Here is a 23,934-nt window from a genome sequence, read left to right as displayed (position 1 = left end):
TCTGCTATTATGGAAGAGTGGGCCCCACCTTAATTTTTTTTTTCATTCCTATTATTATAGAAGATTGAACCCCATCTTAATTTTTTTTAAAATAATTTTTCTACTATTATAGAAGAGTGGGGCCCACTTTATTTTTTTATTTTTTAAATGGAGTGACTGACGATGAACTAGTTATTATAGTTATTATTATAACTAGATGAGGCTTGCACGGGCCCAACAATTTGAGTATTGATATATATATTATACTGTGTTTAATTAAGCATCTGGGTGTGATTGTGTCTCTAAATAGCAATAAATAGTTCAAAATAACCATAGTTTCACAAACACATAGGCACAGTTCCATCCTTGGTAAATAATGACAAACACATAAAACAATAGATGTAGAACTGAGCAAATATTGCTTGTTGTGCTTTCTTTGAAAATGCACTTACAAAATCAAACCCAATCATATGATCTTTTTTTATTTGTGCATATGATTTGATTACTCATTTTTTATCCTTGCTCCTTCGGAACATCTGATTAAAAAAAAAAAAAAAAAAATTCATTTCCTATCCTTCATCATATGCCACACGATCAACCACATGCATGATATTGCTATCAGCGTTTACACCATCTACTAACAAAAAGAATCAAAGCTGAGGCGTTCTCAAGGATCCTTCAACGGTGTAAATGCAACTTGACAACTTAGAGAATACATCGATGTTCAGGCCATAGTTTCTGTGAAAGCGCTTCAACTGTTGCTGGGAGTAGATTCAAACAGTCCCTGACACAGTATAAGACCCTGGGCAGTGTTATGAATTAAGTTATTACACTTTACGGCATTAATGTATTTTCTAACAGCCAAAGCGCTAAAGGTTAGTCATCTAAGAAGCTAAAGATGGCATTCCGCCAAAACGGAGGAATAAATGCATCTTATGATCTTTGACTTCCTGTCTAGTAAAGGAGTAAAGGACAAATGATAAGGTAAATGGTTTCTCTAATATAATATTTTATTAATATAAAAAACGTTTTTGCTCTCAGGCGGTGAACACAACGCCAAAGACTTTGCGCTAAATATAATTGAAGAATAACGAGAGTGCCAGAAGTGGATTCTTTTAGCCCAAATAGACTCTGCCATAACTGTTTTTTTATTTCTGTATTTTACCAGACGGTGTCAAGGTATTTTAGTAGCTACTGACTATATAACTTTAATAAATAATTTTCCACAGTACTTGATTCTTGTGTCCTATCCTCTGAGTAAAATATGTATAAATACGTAAAGAGTAGCTGAAAAAGTGTAAAACATGTACTCTATGATTTTGACACACATAAACACATACAAGAATCTTTCGGTTTAGTCTACTCAACACTTCTTTAAAAAAAAAAAAAAAAATTGGTAACTAAAGTCTACTTAAATACTTATCACTTAAAATCCACTAATAGTAAGTTCCTAAAATGAAAAAGTGCGCAAAGTTCATTAAATAGGTTGGACACTTACCACGTTACACGTGGTCTTCCTGAGGTGAGATCTGAATATGACGTCGTAGTACTCATACAAAACAAACTCCAAATAAGCATATTCTAGTCAGAACCATCCTCACAACCATCTGTTCCCAGTGATAGTGATGATGGCCAAATTATCATTCCTTACATGCTACTCCATCTTAGCCCACTTCTGCATTTAGAATCTGCCAAAAACCAATATATCATGCATAAGAAGAGAGGTATCTTAAATGAGTCTCTTAGTTAAGAGAAGCCAAGGGAGTGACGAGTCAAGCAGAAGCAGAAGCAGAACACAACATCATCAAAATAGAAGTCTAGTCAACTTCACATCCCCAACAGAAAGACAAAGAAGCATGATATACGAAATCTATGAAAGAAGCTCAGCAAACAAAATAGAGCCCTCCTCAATTGGAAAATGAACATATTTGCAATCAAGAACACCCTTTCCCAATATTTAGATTGCAATGGTCATCAGTAATAAACAGACAAAGAAAGATTTTTCAGAACATAAAAGGCTTAGCTAGATAAAAATAAAGTTACAAAAGACATGATAAATAAGTGTATGTACCTTCAATTCGTAGAACATAGATGAGGTTGATATTGCTGGAAACATATGCTACTTTGTATTCTTCCTAGCCTCCACCAAAAGAACTTTTTAGTCATATTTTGAGAAGAGAATAAGATGTTAAGCATTTTTGAAATAGAATACATTACTAAAAAAAAGTCCCATAGGAATATTTTGAAAAATATCATGATATAATGACAAGATAGAAAGAGAGAGAGAGCATAGACACAAGCCAAGAATCTGCGCGAACAAGCTACTCTAGAGTACCATAACCAAATGTCCCTTTTGAGAAGAGGGAACAATGTCACTAAAGGTCAAGACAATGTTACTACAATATAAAGATGCATCGTAAATCCAACTCTTTCCAAAAACAGCATAGGATCCTCCTATCCTTATGATTACCTGTTAACAATTACGGAAAAAAATAACTAAATCTTGTCTTTTCTTTTCTTTTATAAGGTAATGCTGACAACTACATGCATATGCTGAATATTTAATGCAAACAATCTCCAGAAAAGTTGGTTTATACATTTTACTTATCCTCCTAAAAGAAAGAAGTAACTTCAATCATATGATTAAAAGATGACATAAAAAGTCCATTAGTTATAAAGCACATATGTTAGTGTGCGTTTTTGTTAATAATGAATTGTTTGAAAGGCAAAAAAAAGAGAAAACAAATGAACCTACTTTTTCCACTTTTCTTTTCATCGCCTAACACTACAAGTACCAAGATGAAGTTCTATGAGCCATATATTCACTGAAAAACAAATAATTGTTACATTCAGAGTACAAACTCTTCAAGGCACTATTGTAACTTATACATACCTATATCTAGATATGTTCAGGGAGCTGGTAGTTCTCGCGACCCAATATATACCACTCAGTGATGTGACTCCTTTGACCTTTTCTTTGATGAATAATCAATCTATACCAAAATCAACAAATGAAAATAATTTAGATTTCACGAAATATTGGAGAAGATGTAATCAGACGGAATATGTCCTTCAAGATATAGTCAGCTCAAATGGTGCTTACTCTTGAACCTTGGGATCAGAAGTTAATCAATGCACTTTGCATGTTTAATAAGCCAAGTAACATTAGTGACTACTTTGTATTATTCCGTCCGCAAGAGCACCATATGTTTGAAGTGATTTAGTCTACGTAATATGTTTTTCTTTCTCAATGTTTTGGTTTATTTTTGGCATCATTTTTCAGGATCCTTTTCCTCATAAGTGCATCAATTGTTTCTTGATAGGTAAGTGCATTAATTTGTAATACATTATCACTAATTTGCAATGACTCATAAACAAAGAAAAGAACAGAGTTATACCATGTCAATTGTCATAGTTACCAAAAACACTCCCTAGGAATCATGCTAAATCATCCTTGTTTGTCCTAATCATAGAGGATAAACTCACTAAAGAGAAAATATCTCATGGTATCTAGCACAGTGTGCTATAGAGTTATTGTGCCGTAAATCACAAATAAGGCTTAATAGCTAGGCATAGTATAATGTTAAAAAGTGCTTAAATTTGGAAGTTTAAATATAAATGCTACATTATATAAAAGCGAAGTTTTACTCGACAAGTGCAGACAAAGTATGATTTTTCTAGAAAAGAAATTTTTTCAAACACCTAGTAAATGCCATAAATATTTCAACAAAAAACTACATATGCATACTCCAATAAATTTCAGTACAATTCAAAACTAAAAATGAGAAGAATGATCAGACCATTTTCTTAGGAGAGGACTTGTTTTTTGCTCCAACCCGTAGCTTTGCTTGTTTGGTATATATATATATATATATATATATATATGTTTGGACAACTGATTGCGCCTTTAGTCTCCACATCTGGTGCGGTATGTCGATGAGCTGTAACATAGAGCAATTACACGCCTAATATTTAGTATTAGCTTCATGTTAGGACTGAAGAAAATCGAAATAAGCGCTTGAAATTTCAGCGTAGAATGTAGGTTACAAGAACTAAGTACAGAAAATCTCTCAATTAATTAAGAATTAAAAAGATAGACAACAAACAGATTAAACTAACCGAAAGCTAGAAATAAAGAGCCCTAGGGCCCACCATCAATTGCGATGCAACCCACTTTCAACATACAAACTGGTAGTAAAGATGAGAATATAGCTAGTTTGAGCACAATGGAGAAGAGGAGCTTTGAGGAAGATGACTGAGTAATTTGCCTATTCCTCTGCCTCTTGGGCCTTGGCAATTGTTGAGTCATGCCCTCAGTATCTTGAAGTGATAGAAACAGAGACGGACATAAAGAAGATGAATTGGCTGAGCTAAATATGTCTGTGTTGATAAAAATCAGTTACGTCAATTACCATTTTACCCTTGCATTAACTGAGCCAAATGACTCTTTTATCCTTGGTCGTCCTCCTCTTCATGCTCCGCACGGGCATAGGCCCAACACTGAAGTTTAGTTACAAGAAAACACTTTTAAAGTTGGTTTATAGTAGGACAAGTTTAAAAAGACAACACTTATATTCCTTCACACATTCTCGTTTTCTCATTGTGGACTGAAATCTCACTTTTAAAGTTGGTCTGGGGACGACTTGTGTTTTGGTCCTCACTTTGACATCCGCCTCATACAATGTGTCACGAAACTTGCACTCCATGTACTCTATTTTAGTCCTACTCAACGTGATACCTTTAGACTCTAAGTTATGTCTCCAAACCTTCAGTCTATTGTTTACTCCGCCACGTGTCTCGTTAACCAATACTATGTCATCTTCAATTGAACTTGGAAAAGACAATTTTTGATTGCAATAAAATTGAAAAGGGCAAGTTCTTGAACCTAAGCTGGGAACAAATTGTGAGTGGGATAGGCATTACCTGATCGTCTTGCTTGTTTTTTTTTTTTTTTTTTTTTTACAGGAATTATACATGCATTATTATTAATATTTATTTCATAAAAATATAAGCTTTAGAATCATTTGAGTAAGTGAGTAGTAATTAAAAGATTGTTATGAGTAAATTTAATCATGTTAACTAATAATTCAAGTAAATCAATTAGTCAATTTAAGTGAAGAACTCAACAAAATTGATATTCTACCATAGCCCTGAAATCTTTTCTCTAAGTGAATTTACACACTTCTGTTTGTCTAGAGTTTGTTTTCTTAAATGCTTACTTTGAACTTTTTTGCAGCAGAAATATCATCAATTAGAGAAGAAACAACTTGAATAAATAATTTGTATTGGTTTGATTTAGGAGGTATTCTCTCTTCACGATTTATGTGACACTCTTTTATTTTTAGTCAGCTCCACAAGAATGACACATCTTTTAATATTTAGCAACAATTTAACTTTAAATTTCTCTATCTTACCTTTCATGATGAGTTATAGCTACAAAAACATTTATGGCTTGTTTTAAACCATAAATTGCAAAAGACTTTCTTTTTTCTCTTAAACTACATGCCCAATATTCAAACAACTTCACATAAATTGGGACGGAGGGAGTAACTAATTGTGAGTCTATAGTGAATGGTTTGTGTTTTATCGTTATTCTTATTTGCCTTTTCAACTTCCTTTTTGGTTTTTGTGCTTTATCTGTGTAACATAGCTAGAATAACATGTTCTTGTCTTATTGCTAATCAGCTAATTTGCTCTGGTGTAGGGTGTTTCGAGATGTTCCCAGTGATATAGCGATAGTAGTAGATGGTGGCATATTTTCATTGCATAAGGTAATTTTTTCAATTCTCTATTCTCTTAATAGCCACTCTAACACTCTTTCTCTATGAATCGTGTTTGTAGTTGTTCACTGTCTTGCTGGTGATAGATTTGTTGAGTAATGCACAACTTAGAAGTAATTAAAAATAAGGCAGAAAAATCTTATTTTTATGTGGTGATTCATATTATTCCCTTTCATCACTAAACTGATACAAAGGTTCTTGTGTACCTTAAAAAAACATTGGAATTAGCTACGAACTTCGTCGCTAAACTGAAGGTAAATAAGATTAGCGATGAATTTTGTTGTCTAGCTACAAACTTTGTCCGTTGTTAATCCCTGTTTATTTAGTAGTTACAGAAGCAATACTGTTATAGTTTAGTCTTTGGAAGATGTTCATTTCATGCCTATGAGCAAGTTCATTGACTACACTGTAAAGTTTCTAACATAGAGACATGTGATGCAGTTTCCTCTTGTGTCGAGGAGTGGGCGAATTCGGAAGCTTGTAGCAGGGCACAGGGATTCTGATATATCAAGGATTGAGCTACTTAGCCTACCAGGAGGACCTGAATCATTTGAGCTGGCTGCCAAATTTTGCTATGGCGTTAACTTTGAGATTACACCTGCAAATGTTGCTCAGCTTTGCTGTGTATCTGATTATCTTGTGATGACTGATGAGTATTCAAAAAATAACCTCATTCCAGAGCTGAAGAATATCTTGATGTTGTTGTAACAAAGAATCTTGAAATGTAACAATGCGAAAACCTACCCCCCTTGGCTGATGAGCTGAAAATAGTTACCCAATGCATCGATGCTATAGCCTCTGAAGCTTGTATGGAGCAAATTGCTTCAAGTTTCTCGCGCTTGGAATATTGTAGTTCTGGTAGACTCCATATGAACCGCCAATCCAAGTGTGAAGGAGACTGGTGGATAGAGGATTTATCAAATCTTCGTATCGACTTGTACCAACGAGTCATAACAGCAATGAATTGTCATGGTGTTGGGCCTGAAAGTATTGCAACATCACTAGTTAACTATACACAGAAGGAGTTGACAAAGAACTCCAAAGTTGATATTGTTTCTGGTTCAACTAATGAACATGAAAAAGTTGTGGTCGAGACGACTGTTAGCCTTATGCTTGTTGAGAAATTGGTTGTTCCAATAACTTTTTCTTCTCGGGCTGCTAAGAAGTGCTCTGATGCTTGATTGCACAGTTGCTTGTAGACTTGATCTTGAGAGGCGAATAGGATCTCAATTAGGCATAGCTACTCTGGATGATCTTCTGATTCCTTCTTTTCGTAATGCTGGTGATACATTGTTTGATGTTGACACAGTGCATAGGATCTTGGTTAATTTTTCTCAGCTGGAAGATAGTGATGAAGATATGGACGATGTCTCAGTGTTTGAGTCTGATAGCACTACTAATTCGCCATCCCAAACTGCATTAATCAAAGTCGCAAAACTGGTGGACAATTGCCTCGCTGAAATTGCACCTGATGCAAACCTAAAGCTGAACAAGTTCATCGAAATTGCAGAAAGCTTACCAGCACATGCTCATACCACCCATGATGGACTTAATCGAGCAATCGATGTCTACCTCAAAGTATGTACAACAAATTGCTTGAAATGTGCTTCTGAGAAAATTTTATTGCTTTGAGTACAAGTTTTAAAATATAATGGCAGGAGAAAAGTTATGGTTCTTGTTTTTTTCGAAAACTAACCTGTTTATAATGACTTTATGGTTCCAAATTACAATATGGTATTGTTTCTTACTAATCTATTTGCTAATGACTTAAACGAATACACTACTTTTTATGAAGAGGATTAAGTACTATATGGGCCTTTTCCCGTCGGCCGAAATTAATTACGGTCGCTAGCCAAATATAAGAAATCTATACACTGATTATGTATATTTATGTACATTATATGTAGTATACAATATGTATATTATATGTATATCTGATTATGTATATTTATGTACATTATATGTAGTATACATTATGTATATTATATGTATATTTATACTTAAAATACAAAACCTATACATTTACTGGTTATTGTTCTTTTTGAGCGGTCCAAAAATGTAATTATCCCTCCTTCCTTTGTATTTGAGTTCATGATGTTGCCTTTAATAAAACATTCTAACCTAATAAGTTCATATTTCTAAGCCAGTAGTAGAGCTTCCTTGAGTTTTACTTTGACTAATCATTGATGTTCATTCATGGAAATTCTAGGTGCATCAGGGCTTATCAGATCCAGATAGGAGGAGACTATGCAAGCTGGTTGATTTTCAGAAGCTCAAACAAGAAGCTGGAGCACAGGCTGCACAAAATGAACGCCTCCCACTCCAGTCAATTGTACAGGTTCTTTATTTTGAGCAAATGCGGCTTCGAAATGCCTTATTTTGTTCTTATCCCGAGGATGATCATAAGCCAATGCACCAATCGTGGAGGATCAGTAGTGGTGCTCAAAGTGCAGCTATGTCTCCGACGGACAATTATGCTTCTTTAAGAGGAGAAAACAGGGAACTAAAACTTGAACTCGCTCGAATGAGGATGAGATTGAATGACCTGGAAAAAGATCATGTTTGTATGAAGAAAAATATGGAAAAATCTAACTCCCGGAGATTCATGAATTCCTTCACAAAAACGATTGGCAAGTTGAACATCTTTGGACATAGTTCTTCCAGGGAATCAAGTTCTTCCTCAAAGAGATCACAAGTTACTGATTCTTAGCTAACTGAAAGAACATGCAAGGCAAACTTCCTGTTACATAAAAATACTTGGATAGGTTTTGTCTGCTCCTAGTAACTGCAAATGGTACTTGTAATTTCTGTCCCAGATGTTGTATATGAGTTTTGGAGATGTGCTTTAGCAAGTGATTTTTCCCTTTTTCAATGAAGTAAATTTTGAGCTTTGACAAATATGATATTCAGATGGATGCTGAAGTTATAAACATTGATATGTGTCATCTACAAAATTGGACATATATTGCATCTTATACAAAAACCAACTCCACATGTCTGACATAACCATATGACTAATACACTTGTTCTTTTGGTTTTCTTGCTTTTCTCACTATCAGCAATTCATTTTCATAGCTCCAAATAAATAAAAGAACTAAATACATGAAAGTTTGTTTATCTTGTAGATGTATTGCGATCAGGTTTTCTGTTAGGAGCAGTGCGTCCACCAAACAGTATATGGAGAGACCTGGTTGTCTACCAGTTCTCTCACATAGTGCAGTAAGTAAATAACATAGGATTTTACCGTGTAAAACTCCTTACTCAAGGGATTAAAAACCACGACCTACCACGTAGGACTTCACTTCACTACACAGAGCAACTTCAGATTACAACCTCTTGCAATCTAGGAATTTAACTCTCATAAATACCTCACCCTTACAATACACCTATTGTAAGCCACAACTCTTGACTACCCTTAGCTAAGCACACAACCACGTTTGACTAACTCTAGCCTACTGTACCACTCAAAAACTACAGACAACTTCTGAGAATTCAAAATACCTACAAACAACTTCTTAAAATAAAAGAGTAGGTTTACAGTTTAAAGAACAAATGAACAAAGACTCACAACAACCTAAAGAACATGGACATAATCTGGTGTCTGGATCAGGTTCTTCATCTTGTAAGTGGTTTTGTTCTTGAGAACACTTGAGAACTTGTGGCGGCAAGGATTTGCACAAGATTGTTTAGGTTTTCAAGTAATACCCAATATTTTAGAACAAGTTGTATATATACTGGGGAACATGTGCGTGAGATAGAGACCACTCAGCCCATGTTTGACTTAAAGCACTAAATACAAGACCAGTCTGGATTGTGCAATTAGTAATCGCGCGTACAGCTTTTATAGTTGTGGCTTGATCGTACGACATATACAGTAAAGATATCGTGAACTGTGTCTCTCTCTATTTCTCCAGTAGTTTGACAATCATCAAAACATGGAATGCATTTTTGTCATTTGTCTTATCAATTTCCCCCTTTTTGATGATGATAAACTTTGACACAATGCTCCCCCTGAGAATCAAGTCCCACTTGTTCCCCCTGCGACGAAGCCCAATTTTAAAGCATAATACATCTTAGTACATCCTAGCCAACAGGATCCCCTTAATCATAGCATCACAAAACAACAAAATCCCTCCAATCAACATTCATCCCAAATACATTATTTTCCCCCTTTTGTCATCATCGAAAAGTGCTTAAGGTACAGCATAAGCAGAACATAAGTAAGTAAGCCAATAAAACGCACATGTCTAATTTCCCTGAAGTAGAGTAATCAAACACACAAGAACAAAATAGTAGTCCAATCAGAACAAACATATGATAAACCGACTACCATTGTACCACCAGGCAAGGGGAAAGACAACAAAAGGACAGGCAACAACAAGATTTTGAACAAAAGGGATGAAAGGAAGGATAGACACTAGGAAGGATTACTGGGGATGGTTTAGTGCTCGAAGGAGCTTATTAACTTTCTCATTGTAAGCATGTTGATCTTGCAGTATCTGATCCCTAAGTTCGTTCATTACTGCTTTCAAGTGATTGCTCTTAACGAGCAGCTTAACGAGCAGTTGCTCATTTTCTTCCTTCATTTAGCAATAGGAACCGGTTTCGTTGGTTTCTTTAGCCAACTGATATGTCAGAAGAGCGTTCTCAGCCTTGAGCTGTTGGATTTCTGCATCAGTAGCTTTTTGAGCTTCGATCATGGTCGAGAGGATCAGGGCTGCTCCTTCAGTCACACACTCACAATCTTCTAGGGTAGCCACAGAAAGCATATTTTTCTCTTTCCCCAGGGTATCTTTTCCAGTTCTTACGTTGAAATGCCCAAGTACCTTTGTTAGAAAAAACCCATAGGGGAGACCAGGTTCACCTTGCTTAATGCTCACTGTATTGATCATATGTTCAATCATGATGGCTGGTAGATTGATCGGTTCAAAGGCTGACAAGGCTTCCATGAGGATCAGATGTGCCGTAGTGACACCAGTGCTTCCCCCAGCTCTTGTTATGAGTACCTTGTCCACAAATTCAAAAACTAGTTGATACTTAGGCTTAAGCTATCTTTTGGACAGATTTTCATTAGAGGTTGAATCTTCTTTCTTAATAATCGCATTTTTGAAAAAGGTATAGGAGCTTCCAGTTACAGTCTTCAACCCCTCAGTCTGTATTTCCAAGATTTTCGCTAGCACTGATTCAGTCAACACAAACTCTGTTACATTCACTGTTAGAACCAAAGTACTGTCATCCAAGTGGCACAAGCTTGTGTATAGTTCAATCACTTCAGCTTCATACACACTAGGTGCCGGAGGAGTAAGGAGATGAGTCCAATTTTGAAATTTCACCATTTCCAACAGTTCCTTCATTTCTGTCTCCTTGCACAGGTTTACATCAATCATCATTCCAAAAATAACTTTCGGCTTTCGTAAATTTTCCTCTCTTTCTTCCTTATCAAGTGCGTTTCTTATCCTTCTAGAGAAACCTGGTTCCTCGCTCGTGCTTATCCTCATCTTCTTTTGAAAAGCAGATTGAGTAACACGTTCCTCTTCTCTTGTCTTTTCTTTTGTTTCCCTTTCCTCATTTTCCTGTATCTACACACTACCAGAGGTCTATTTGCACACAGAACGTAGTAGGATATCTCCATCAGAGTCAACATTTTCACCTGAGATTTCTTTTGAGGCATCTGATATCTCAACACAGTCTCCTGCGGAGATGACACTAGGTCTTCCCCTCGCTTTCCTCTCATCATCATTTTTACCTTGAGCTTCCTCAGTTTTCTTGCCCATTTTCATGACTAATGGAGTGCTCGTGCCATCCATAGTATTGTCTCCCCCGTCAAGATTTCCGATCTGTTGACCTGCAGAGTTGTTGGTGCTACTGCTTTCAAGAGTCACCCCTTCATCTCTTTCACTTGAATTTGTTGACGAAAAGTCTAATGTTGACAGATGCGAACACTCATCGCTATCAATGGAGTCGTATTCTTTACTTGAGTCAAACAGGGCGGATAGAGATGTAGATTTTCCCCAACTTCTGCGATTTTCGGTTCCAAGAGAGACAGAGCTAGGGGATTTTGAGGTTGATTCACTGGTATTTTGGTCTGAGGAAGTTGGATTATTTGAGGATGATGACACAGGATCCATATTTTTGGGGTTAGAGAGCGGTTGGTTACATTGACTAAGTGGTTGATAGCGGGGAGGAGATATGAGGCAGTTCGAAACAGAAGAGAAGAAAACGTTATGTAAGAGAGAGAAATATGGAGATCATTGGTCTAAAAGTGAGAAAAAAAAAATAAGGGCACTGGAGATGTTTTTAAAGTGACAGAGGTGGCGATTCAGATGGAGTCCAAGAAGAGAAAACGGTCAGTTCATGAATAAGGCCACTCTTCAGAAGAGACACATTCCATGAATAAGGTGACGCTTGACTGATGTGGTACCTTTTCGTAGTTCAGAGCATATGTAAGTAATGAGAAGTCTACTAACCTGAGTTGGTCTCTACCGTGTGTGTATACCTTCCTCCAGTGTCTCTTGATTTGTGCTTTCAAGGTAATTTCTGACACCTGGTTCTTCATATTTCAAACATCCATATGTTACAGCTTCCTTCTCCTTTTGATCATTTTCCATCCGCTGCTTCATTGATCTTTCAGTTCTTCCCATGGCTCAAATTTCTCTGTCATTTGAAGTTTTCTTTTAATTCCCTACGATATTTGTCAGCAAGGATGTGTTCTTTCCTTTATTTACCGAAGAAACACATTCTGCTATGAAGGCCTTGAGAAGAGACTTTTTTATCTCAATCATGAGCTGGAAACTATTCATCAATCGTCTTGACAGCTTCTTCTCTCCTCAACCTGTAAATGATGTCACTGATTCGATTTGAGAACCCAAACCAGCTTGGGTCCCTCGTAGTCGTGAAAGGGATGAATTAGACATCTTTTAGCCCACAGGCAGTACATTTTCCTTTCTATTTTGAAGCCCTTTCTTTTGAGGACCGGCTCCCTTCATTTTCTTCTGAGGACCAATTCCTTTAGTCCTAACTTTTTGCTTGACAAAGTTCTTATTCCCTTGAGAAAGGCCAATTTTTGCTTTACAGGCATCCTTGTAGTGACCAACCTTCCCACAATGAGTACACACCCGGTTCTCTATTGTGGAAACGCATTTATTGTGAGGATTGTAGGGCATCTTCTCCTTCTTAAAACCGAGTCCTTCTCTACCACTTTCCTTATTCTTGTGCACGGAAATGATTGCTTCAGAGGACCGATTCCGCTTCAGAGGACCGATTCCGCTTAAGAGCTTTATCGAGGTCGAACTTTACCTCTTCAGCTCTTCTTTTAGTAGATCATTTTTCTCAATCTCCGCAGTCAGACTTTGTTTCACTTTCTTAAGTTTATTTTCAAGCTCCTCTTGAGCCTTACTGGCTTCATTCTTTCCTTTATAGGAAGCTCCCATGCCCCTTCTCATTTGATTTTCCAACATAATGTTTTGTTGATTAGTCTCATTGATTTGTTTCTTCATATCCCCAGTGGAGATTAACAGGTCATCTCTTTCTTGCTCCACTTCACCGATCTCATCATTCAGTTCACCTTCACCGATCTCATCATTCAGTTCACCTTTTTCAGTAATGAGAGCATGATACGCATTAATTAACACATTTGATAGTGATATGAGTTTGTTCTGAGAGTATACTTTCAAATTTTTCTTGACTTCATGAAAGTTTACCTCTCCCTTCTTATAATCATCATCTGTCTCTGATTCAGCCATGAGTGCAAAGATTGACTCATATTTGGTTGCTTCATTTTCTATGGCCACCATTGATGTGATTCCTTGGTCAACTTCATCTTCAGATCCACTGGAGGAGCCCTCCCATGCTGCAAGCACCTGCTTTACTATCTCATCAGCAGACTCCTTTCTTCTGAATTTTCTGTCGGGAAACTGATTCCTCCTCACAATTTTGTCACAGTTGTCCTGCTTGTTCTGAGGGCATTCTTTAACGAAGTGATCAGATCTTCCACACCTGTGGCAGCAGTTGTCATTTCCCTTGAATTTCTGCTGAAACTTTCTATCTTAGGGATCCCACCAATTCGTCGGATTATCTTATGAAACTTTCGTGGAAGATAAGCCATTTTAGACTCATCATCACTTGAATCTCCTCTGGGAGCTTGGAGAACTAGATTTCTCTCTTTCTTTGTTTTATTCTTTTCAATCTTCTTCATGGTCATCTTCATCTCATACGTTTTGAGATTTCCAATCAGTTCATCAACAGTCAGCTTGGTGAGATCTTGGGCTTCATGGATGGCATTTACCTTGCTGTCCCAAGAATCAGGTAAAACACCAAGCAACTTCCTCACCAGTTTGGTAGTTGTGATGACTTCTCCTAAAGAGTTCAGCTCATCGATTATAGAGGTAAACCTGGTGTGCATATCATGAATAGATTCACTTTCTTTTATTTTGAATAGCTCATACTCAGTGGTGAGCATGTCGATTTTTGAATTCTTCACTTGCGTTGTCCCTTCGTGGGCAGTTTGGAGAGCTTCCCAATCTCTTTAGCAGTTGTACATGATGAGATTCGATTGTACTCATCTGCTTCTATACCACAGACAAGAATCTTCTTTGCTTTATAGTTCTTCTCCACAGCCTTCCTATCTACCTCTGTATATTCTCTCCTTGTTTTTGGAGTGGTTGCCAAGCCAGCTTCATCTTTGTTTATAGGGACATGAGGACCATCACAAATGATGTCCCACAACTCTGAGTCTTCAGCCATAATGAAGTCATGCATCCTAGCCTTCCACCACCCATAATATTTTCCGTTGAATCTGGTTGGTCTAGTCGATGAATCTGGTTGGTCTAGTCGATGATTGACCTTCTTCCAAGTTTGATGGAGCTGCCATTTCACAGATTCTTTCTAGGTGTTAACCTTTTAGAAAGCACCTGCTCTGATACCACTTGTTAGGAGCATTACATCCACCAAACAGTATATGGAGAGACCTGGTTGTCGTGCAGTAAGTAAATAACATAGGATTTTACCGTGAAAAACTCCTTGCTCAAGGGATTAAAAACCACGACCTACCACGTAGGACTTCACTTCACTACACAGAGCAACTTCAGATCACAACCTCTTGCAATCTAGGAATTTAACTCTCATAAATACCTCACCTTTACAATAAACCTATTGTAAGCCACAACTCTTGACTACCCTTAGCCAAGCACACAACCACGTTTGACTAACTCTAGCCAAACCAAACTAATACACTTGACTAACTCTAGCCTACTGTACCACTCAAAAACTACAGACAACTTCTGAGAATTCAAAATACCTACAAACAGCTTTTTAAAAGAGAAGAGTAGGTTTATAGTTTAAAGAACAAATGAACAAAGACTCACAACAACCTAAAGAACATGGACATAATCTGGTGTCTGGATCAGGTTCTTCAGCTTGTAATTGGTTTTGTTCTTGAGAACACTTGAGAACTTGTGGCAGTAAGGATTTGCACAAGATTGTTTAGGTTTTCAAGTAATACCCAATATTTTAGAACAAGTTGTATATCTATTGGGGAACATGTGCGTGAGATAGAGACCACTCATCCCATGTTTGACTTAAAGTATGGGCCACAAAGAAAGTTCATTGCATTTGGATGCGGCAACTTTTATAGTTGTTGCGCGTCGATTGTACGACGTACAGAGAGAGTAGATCGCGAACCCGGTCTCTCTCTATTTCTCCAGTAGTTTGACAATCATCAAAACATTGAATGCATTTTGTCATTTATCTTATCATTTTCCAATTAGTTCATTTACTCTTTTCCTCTCTCAAGATATAAACAAGCAAGTCCCTCGATGACAACTAACTTTCATCTCAATTTTTTATCCCTCTTTAGTCAAATTATTTCATAATTCTCCTAGTACTATTTATTCTTTTCTTCAAATACTTTTCAGTGATATTCTTAAAATTTCAATGGTAGTATTCTTAGAACCTCAATGGAAGTATTCCTTTCATCAAAATTTACTTGGAAGTAACTCTTTCACTGTTTAGTAAGTGAAAAATTTAGTAACAATTGGCATGCCAAAATTCACCCTTAGTCTGAGCTGCCCTCGTTCACTATCCGGATTTCTCAAACAAGATTTCAGCTCATCATGGTTGGAACTTATTGTATATTGACGATGGTGGTTGACTACCCGTGATGTTGGAGAATAGCTGCTGCTGCTGTAGTAATAGCTTTTAGAGAGCATAAATTTACTATCAAGGGATGAATCATCAATAGACTGCTCAGAGAAATTTTCATGTCCATTTATATTCTCCTTAAAATCGTCCACCTCATAACTTGCACCATACCAAGGAGAATTCCGGAACCTGCTGCGATGTTTACCATGTCCAAGGTGCTTTGGAGTCATTCCTGCTGTCGACTTGAGAGGCGAGTTTCGATGAGCAAAATGAAGCTTTCCTGCATTATTCATGGACTTACTTCCCTCGAACGATGAACTCCAATCAGAAAGGCTACGATTTACGTGATTCTTCAGGAGCTGTTTTCCCTTAAGATTTGTATTCTGAACATTAAGACGACGATCGTTTTCATGATTTTTGAGGTATTGGTTTTCCTTGAGAAGTGAGGTTTGACTAGTACTTAAAGAAGTAAAATCGCGGGAATCATGAGTTTTGAGTGAGGGGATTGCTAGTGGCATTTGTTGATTTTGCTGCCTTTTGGCCTTCAAAAGTTCATAAATAGTCTTCTTAGGAACTATGTAGAACACTTTGCCTGGAAGCAGAACTGCTTCAGGACGAACAACAATCCAAGGGAATTTGAAAACATCAGGACGGGCAATGCAGTGTCTCGGGTACTTCTTGAGTATCTCCGCAGCATTAGTAGGCTCTGTATGAATCTCAACACGCCTACCAGGAAGTACTAACTTTAGCAAACCTTCCTCTCTTGTTGATATCCCCATTTTTCCTGTTTACTTGTGGACTTTCTGATAATGAAAAAAAGAACCAAAGGGGAGGGAACTTGATTACCCAAATGAGCAATCTTATTATCTATCAGTTTTCAAAACCTGACAAAAGGTTGGTGGGAAAAACAAGAATTGGGAACATAGGAAAAAGTGGTGGCATTGTTGATCAACTCTAAACAGATACTTGTAATTGGATAATATTATCTCAGAATGACTCCCATTTGGTGGTATCTAAGATCCATTTTTGTCTACTTTGATGCTGTGACAAAGAATTAATGTCCTCAAAGTTCAAGAGTCAATTGTCTTGTTATTATCTACTTTATGCGACTCCATAACAGACACTTGGCACTTAGTAAACATCTCTTTTTTTCTTTTCTTAAAAAACACCTTTCTTTAACTTGTTTTAGAGAACTTCTGAAGTAACTCTGATTTGACCTTCTGCTACGTGTAGGATCAAGTTAGGAAAATCTTAAAAGGGGAAGGGGAAAACAGAAGTTACAGATTGAGTGTTTATACTTTATAACAACAATATCTAAAACAACAAAGCATAAATTCTTGGTCATTTAAACTAATTTAATACCAAAATTGAAATTATATAAATTACATTTGCTTTATAGGAAGGAAATGTTTTCATTCAACGAAAAAAAGTTCAATATGTGAATAAACTTAAAGTAAAACTCCTTTCTATTGGGACCAGGAATAACACGGCTATACCTATATGGGGTTCCTAGAGAATGCTCAATGTTCAACTAGGAGCCTAAGCTGGTGAAAAGGTAATCTTTTGTTTCATCCTGAGTGTCTTATCTTGGCCGCATAAAGAAGTTGAAACAATAGTTAAAACCTTGAATAGAGGAAAGATGGCCTTTTAGTAGTGTTATGGAGGACATAAGAATACAGAGAGAGAGAGAGAGAGAGAGAAAAGGCCACAAAGAACATAGCAGATATAGATAAAGAATCAATGAATGACCAAGAGGGACACTAGCTGGTTAAGTAAGTCAGACTCAACACAGCCAAGATAGAATAAGGTAAGACTTGGTTCAGTCGAAGAGCTAACATTCCTTCCAGCGTTGAAAGAGGAATGTTATCTATTAAAAAAGGAGCCAGCTTATCACCTAATGACTGTAGTTGGTACTGGAAAAGACTCAACCAACTCAACCTGGGAATGAGGGCTGGTACATTAATAGTAGGTATGTTCTTACTTCTACTGGCAAGTATTCTATCACCAATAGTTACTCGGCCATGGTAGGTGTAGGACCAACTATGGAGACTAATGCCATGGTGTGGAGTAAAGTCTTAGAGGCAAAACATAGATTCATATTGTGGTTGGCTTCTCAACGGAAGCTACTGACAAGAAGATTGATTAGTATTGGAATTGAGTGTGCAAATGCAGATTGTGTATTCTGTGATATGCAATCTCCTGAATACAGTAAACACTTGTTCTTAGATTGTACCTGGGCTGTGGAATTGAGGTAAGCAGTGAATGACTGAAGTCAACTCCAGTTGCGCAAGTTGGACATTTCTGTTGCCTTGCAGGTGATGAAACAAAAACATTGGACCAGTTTCAAGAAGCAGATAGCAGAAGCTGTGTTGGGAGCTCTGGTTTACTACATGGGGACAGTTAGGAACTGGAAGATTTTTAGAGGACACGATGTAAATATTGATTTTGTAATGCAGCAATCAAAAACTGTTATTAGAGAGAGGCTATACATGTTTAGAGGATCCCGAAAGGCTAGGAAATGTGAGTGGCTCATTGAGAGACTTTGTTATTGGTTCCTACGGCTTGGTAGTCTTAACACCCTTCCTGGAAGGCGGTTGAAGCATCCGGTGCTCTTTAGGTGTATGCAGTTTTGGTTGGTACGGTAATATTTATAGTTTATTACCAAAAACAAAAATAGTAGCCAACCCAGCTAATCAGGAAATGGGATGTTCCAAGCCTGTGGGCAGTTTTCAGAGCCATATGTGATATTATTTTGTCTCGATTAATCAAGAATGTCTCAACTGAAAAGCAGTTTGCCAGTTACTGGTAGTTCCATAGCAAGTTATGTTGCATATTTTCTTTTTCTAGGATCAAGTAGAAGCACCCGTAACCAGACCTAGGTAATAGCTTGTCCTGAATCCGGTGTTATCTTTCTCAAAGTTGCTGCTGCTCAATATATATGATTTTGTTTTTGGGAGAGGATCCACCGCACCTACGGGAGCACTGTCAGGTCGATAGTCATTGATTCAAGCTCTTTTTTTTTCTGCTGAAATGGTAGGGATTGTAATCAAAACAACACTGAAGTGTGCTGGGAACTCTGTACAGTGTGGCAAAGTATAAAAAAAAACAAAAAAGTACATCCCAATCCTAGAAATGTAGGGATTCTAGTAGCTCTAGAACAGAGTCAGCTTCCAATTTGCACCAAAAATAAAACAAAAAGATGATATTAGCGTTTTATCGTCCGTTTATCCGGCTTTTTTGTTGCCTCAAGAAATTACATAGTTACTCCCATTATTTTTTTTATTTTTTTTTCCCCTCAGTTAGACGAGATCACATACAATGCCTTCTTTTTTGTTTTCCTATTCTCTTTCCTTAATCCTGACTTTTTCTTTTCCTGGAAACTAATTTTCAAAGTACGATCACCTCTATTACTTCTTGCTCTTAAACAAGTCAGTAGCATGCGTTCGTGAAGACCCTGTGAGAATGTAACTTAACAGCCACACTTTTTGCACGTTTCAAAAGGTACACACGTCAAGAAGGAAACAGAGAGATCCTAACAAATCAACACCAAATGTCAACAATCCAAGTTCGCGAGACTATCAACTGCAGAAAACAAGAATCTCCAAGTATCATATAACCATATGACGTCTCAGAAAGGGAAACTAAGAAAAGGCATTATCACCACAACAGAGTTTCTTACTATCCCCGTATTTTAACCACGATATGCTAAGATGACAAAGACCCCCCCTGCCCCCACAATAATTTTTTCCTGCTCTCCTTTGGAAACTTATTATGAATTCACCATGAACTCAATCTTCAAGCTGCTGACTGTTTGGTATAGAAGCGGATGCCAAAAGCCACACCCAAAATAATAAGGGGAACTAAGAATTGGAGGAGCTTGATGACGAAGTCTGATGTTTTGTCCTGGTTGTAATGAGGCTGGTTGGGAGGAGTATACTTGGTCTTGGTGGGGATGGTTGCTGAGTCAATATCACCTACATAGTACTCGTCCAACATCGCTCGAGCACTGCTGCTGTGGCCAACATCATCAAAATCATCAGTTGCATCCTTTCCTGCACAAAGAAATCAAGAGAATACCCATCAGTGTGTCTGCTCTTTACATCAAAGTTGTCTATTAGTTGTAAGATGGCAAGATAAGAAGTAATCGATATTTATTTTTACAACTCTGATTTTATTTCCATATAGATCACTACATGTAGGATCTGAGACACAACTTCAATATCAAATCAGCAAAGCTTCATTTGGATGTCAAGAAAGGTCCAAAAGAATGTATTTTTTGATATTTAAAGTCATTTCTTGCATGCTAAAGAAAAAAAGAGCAGGAAAGATTATAAAAGAAAGCCTTTCTACTCAAGTTTCCTGCACCTTTTTGCTTGACCTAATTTGGAGTATTTCCTACTCTTCCAAGTTTGAAAAGATAACTTTCTAGTGCTTTCCTTTTCCTTCCTAGATACCGAAAAGCACCAAAGTTCTAGTTGCAGGAACGAATATGTCAAAATATATTACCAGTTGCAGATATCAGAACCTCATCACCTCCTGGGTGGTCTTCCAAGAATTTTGTCACATCATATACCTGTAAAATCGAAAACAGAAAATTTTGAAGAAATAGAAGAAACAGGGGTAAAAAGGAATAGTAAAAGTAGGGTAACATGAAATACAAAGCGCAATTGATGCCAACTACTCAAAGTAATGCAACATTTAGTTGCTCCTTAAAAGGAAACATTCAACAACAAAGTATAGAGTTCACAAACCCCTGAATCACTTCCAAAAACAAAAAAAGGAAAGAGAGAGAGAGCGAGAGAGAGAGGGTATAATGCAATCAAATGGCCTCGGGTTGACAAACAAAGGAAGACCTCAACATGTGGATGGAGTTGACGCTGCCTTCTAGCAATTCCACTATCTTCACTAGAAGTGGGTTCACTTAGCCTTCCGTTCCAACAAAACCCCACTTCACATTGTCTGCTAAATAACTAGCTTCAGAAAAAACCAAAATAGTGTCGCTGAGGGCATTAGCTTGGGCTATTTCACCGTTGTCGAAGCTTTGGTGCCACAGTTACCCAATAATCGAAAGGCAGTAGGTATCCGGCGGAATAGTTGAGGTGCTCGCAAGTTGGTCCGGACACCACCATTATAAAGAAGGAGAAGTAAATGCATGCGAAGAAAATATAAGAATTTTGGATGACAAACATATAGCATGTTCCCCTAAAAGGCAAAGTGTCATCCAAAGCCAATGAGTGACGTCTTGCCAAATACCCGTGCTTAATACGTATGTCAATCACTTCAAAAGGTGGTAATATTGCATATAATTTTACACAACACCTTTTGAGTCAATAATAGACCTCATTGTAACAAAATAGTCCGATGAATTTCTGGTGAACACTAAGCATTTTAGCCAACCAAAAGATAAAAACAAGGGCCCAATCGGGAATCTACTACGGGTTTTGAATTGTGAGGGGTGATTAGCCTATTTCATTGTCAAAGGTAAACTACAAGTTATTACCAGCGTAACAAGGCACTATACATTATGGTGAAAAGCCATTAGTTTTAAGAATATTATGCACTTGCATCTTTACATTGTCAAAACTAGAGCTGTTGACCATTTGTTTATCTACAACCTTTTCTAAGTTCCCAACCAAACTCCCTAAGGTCTAAATAATGAGCAGTGAAAGCTATTATTTCAATGATTAAGCAATGTCATGGTATAAACTTCTTTTGCTAACAGACCCTTTTCTCTTTTTTTTGGTTTAATTTAGCTTCTATCTACTGACGCTATAAAATTATTTACAGAATCCTCGAAAACTAATTACTAGTACTGCCTGCAATAAACATGATTAAGTAGTACAAAAAACATGACAATTTACCATAACCGGTTAAATTATGCTGGGTAAAACAGTTTTTCATTTTCAATGTATATATGTAAAATCCTTTTCAATGGGACAAATTTTCATTACTAATATCACCATGGTGAGAGCTAAATAGTTACCAGCAGATGAAAACTATATTTTTAACTTTTGAGGAATGACAGAGGTTTAAACTTCTTTTGCTGAAAGACCTTTTTTAGTAAGTCAAATATTCATTAGTAAACACCAATGCGTTACCAAAAGTATGTACAAGATGTCTACATGAATCAAACAGGTCATCAGCCTGTTGTCTAGACATATCATTCACACCAAAGTCCCTCTACTTAAATACTAGACTTTTGTATGTTGTAGAGTTCGAACCTGTTGCATGCGCCTAACCCACACATCATGTGTTGCGCTCTTACAACTAGACCAAAGCCCTTCTACCCTTCTCCACTTAAATACTAGACTTTTGTATGTGGCAGAGTTCAAATTCTGTGACATGCGCCTGAGCCACATATCACACGCTGCGCTCTTACTACTAGACCAAAGCCCTGGCGGCAGAAAGATCTTTTAACAGTTACTTTACCATTCTCATTATTGCGCTACAATTTTCTACCCCAAATTATTGAAGATATAACTTTGGATACATAAAGTTGACTTACTTTGAAGTTATGATGTAGATAATACCAGTCAGGGGTGGAAGAGGGTCCATCCGAACCTCCTTCATCAAAAAATCATACTATATATACAAATTTAAAATTATCTTTTATGTATATAGTATATGTCAAATCCCCTTGACCTCTTTGTGTATGTACTTTTGTTTACTTTGAACCCCCTTTATACCAGTAGTGAATCTATCGAAGAGGAAGTTTGAGCTTCCATGTTGTGATGTTTCTTAATCAAATATTTATCATTGATGTCTCAAAAGTCAAGACTTTACTTTCAAGTCACTGAATTATCTCCATGCAATTCCGGATAGAAAGAAACCTACAAATCGGTTCTTGGCATAGATAAGTTGCTATTCCCATAGAGGAATCAAGAAAACTACCCATTAATTCATGAAACAAATAAGGGATATTTACACAAAAAGCCAGCTGGATTTACTTTTTTTTTTTTTGATAAGTTTATTTACTGTTTAATTTTCCTAGCCGGTATACACTGCTTATACACGATTATACACATATTATATATGAATTATATATCCGTCTCCTATTTTTTAGTTTAAGCGGTTGGGTGGACGGCTATTTAGGTTAATTCTTCAACGAAAATAATGCAAGCCTCAACCAGCAAACAATCAGACAACAGGATAAGATCATACCCCATCCCACCCACCCACCTCCATTCCAACCCAAGGTTCCCCATTGCCTCCACATAAAAATAAAAAATAAAAACCACAAATAAAAAATGGGGGTCTAGAAAAAACAGAAAACATAACAGAATTTGATCAAAAATTCAATCTTTAACACATACAACTGATCAAGATTCAATCTTTTTCTTTTATTGATTCATTATTTGATGAATTTTCAGGATCTAGGCAATGAAAGCATAAAAATGCACTGACCCATTTAATTACATATCAAATAGAAGAGATCAAGAAAACATACCTTGCCACTAATAACCAACCAACAATCCTTAGCATTGTTGTGCTGGGAAACCTCAGCCAAAGTGTAGAACTTAGTTTCACTCCCCATTTATGAACCAAACAAGAAACAAAAAAAGATTCAAATTTTGGCTCTTCAAGACCTGTGAAAAAAGGCTTGAAGAGAGAGAAGAATGGCTCTTCTTCGATAGAAACGAGGAGTATGGTGAATTGGAGTGTGGGAGCAAAGTGGAGGAAAAAGTTGTTGGTTGGGGTTAACAAAAGAGAGGTTAGAATTTAAGGGATTGGTTTGAAGGAGTGAAGAAAGATGGGCCATTGAATGCAAAATTAGATATGAGAGGTGCATTAGGTGTCCACACTCTATAGGACATTTAGAAGACGACATGGGAAATACAAGTGGACGACTGAGAATTCAGGAGTGTCCGGTCAAAAGACTAACGCATAGCCTCAATCTCTAAGTTTTTGAAAGATTTAAAAAAGTGGAATGGTTTGGGAGCCCTTATACTTATTTTGATTTGTACTCTTATATCTTTTAGTGTTAGTAAAATCAATCTAAAAGAGCTACTACACTATATCAAAAGATGAAAGCGAAGAA

General features: G+C 36.9%; 2 protein-coding genes, 2 long non-coding RNA genes and 1 pseudogene across 4 annotated transcripts; 2 read left to right on the top strand and 3 right to left on the bottom strand.

Moving 5' to 3' along the window:
• Positions 1-377: 377 nt before the first annotated feature.
• On the bottom strand, positions 378-4,349 carry LOC132069041 (uncharacterized). The gene is made up of 5 exons (XR_009417616.1): positions 4,099-4,349; positions 3,780-3,920; positions 2,051-2,972; positions 1,478-1,667; positions 378-781 (listed from the first exon to the last, which is right to left on the bottom strand). It is a non-coding gene; the product is annotated as an uncharacterized LOC132069041 (long non-coding RNA).
• Positions 4,350-6,194: 1,845 nt separating this feature from the next.
• Positions 6,195-8,608, top strand: LOC132069025 (BTB/POZ domain-containing protein At5g48800-like; annotated as a pseudogene).
• A 3,943-nt stretch (positions 8,609-12,551) lies between these two features.
• On the bottom strand, positions 12,552-14,501 carry LOC132062420 (uncharacterized). The gene is made up of 4 exons (XM_059454997.1): positions 14,239-14,501; positions 13,844-14,149; positions 13,056-13,754; positions 12,552-12,591 (listed from the first exon to the last, which is right to left on the bottom strand). Exons 1-4 carry the CDS (start codon positions 14,499-14,501, stop codon positions 12,552-12,554), a joined length of 1,308 nt encoding a protein of 435 aa, XP_059310980.1.
• Positions 14,502-19,575: 5,074 nt separating this feature from the next.
• Positions 19,576-23,605, bottom strand: LOC132049779 (cytochrome b5). The gene is made up of 3 exons (XM_059440713.1): positions 23,344-23,605; positions 20,403-20,469; positions 19,576-19,948 (listed from the first exon to the last, which is right to left on the bottom strand). Exons 1-3 carry the CDS (start codon positions 23,428-23,430, stop codon positions 19,692-19,694), a joined length of 411 nt encoding a protein of 136 aa, XP_059296696.1. The 5' UTR covers positions 23,431-23,605; the 3' UTR covers positions 19,576-19,691.
• Positions 21,742-22,035, top strand: LOC132049789 (uncharacterized). The gene is made up of 2 exons (XR_009413153.1): positions 21,742-21,874; positions 21,913-22,035. It is a non-coding gene; the product is annotated as an uncharacterized LOC132049789 (long non-coding RNA).
• Positions 23,606-23,934: the final 329 nt, after the last annotated feature.

This window comes from Lycium ferocissimum, chromosome 1 (assembly GCF_029784015.1).
Source record: "Lycium ferocissimum isolate CSIRO_LF1 chromosome 1, AGI_CSIRO_Lferr_CH_V1, whole genome shotgun sequence".
Taxonomy (NCBI): Eukaryota; Viridiplantae; Streptophyta; class Magnoliopsida; order Solanales; family Solanaceae; genus Lycium; species Lycium ferocissimum.
Note: the sequence above shows the minus strand (reverse complement) of the source record. Positions and strands in the feature narration are given on the sequence as shown.

Bases quoted from the DNA above. Each gene is read 5' to 3' on its own strand.
- LOC132062420 (XM_059454997.1), bottom strand. From the start codon at position 14,501: ATGGCTGAAGACTCAGAGTTGTGGGACATCATTTGTGATGGTCCTCAT. The intron at 14,150-14,238 runs GTGAAGAATTCA...TATGCACACCAG, and splicing joins CCCACGAAGGGACAACGCAA to GTTTACCTCTATAATCGATG. The intron at 12,592-13,055 runs GTAAAGTTCGAC...CATCATTTACAG, and splicing joins CTAAAAGAAGAGCTGAAGAG to GTTGAGGAGAGAAGAAGCTG.
- LOC132049779 (XM_059440713.1), bottom strand. From the start codon at position 23,430: ATGGGGAGTGAAACTAAGTTCTACACTTTGGCTGAGGTTTCCCAGCAC. The intron at 20,470-23,343 runs GTATGTTTTCTT...TCGATTTTACAG, and splicing joins GGTTGGTTATTAGTGGCAAG to GTATATGATGTGACAAAATT. The intron at 19,949-20,402 runs GTAATATATTTT...TTCTTTGTGCAG, and splicing joins GGTTCTGATATCTGCAACTG to GAAAGGATGCAACTGATGAT.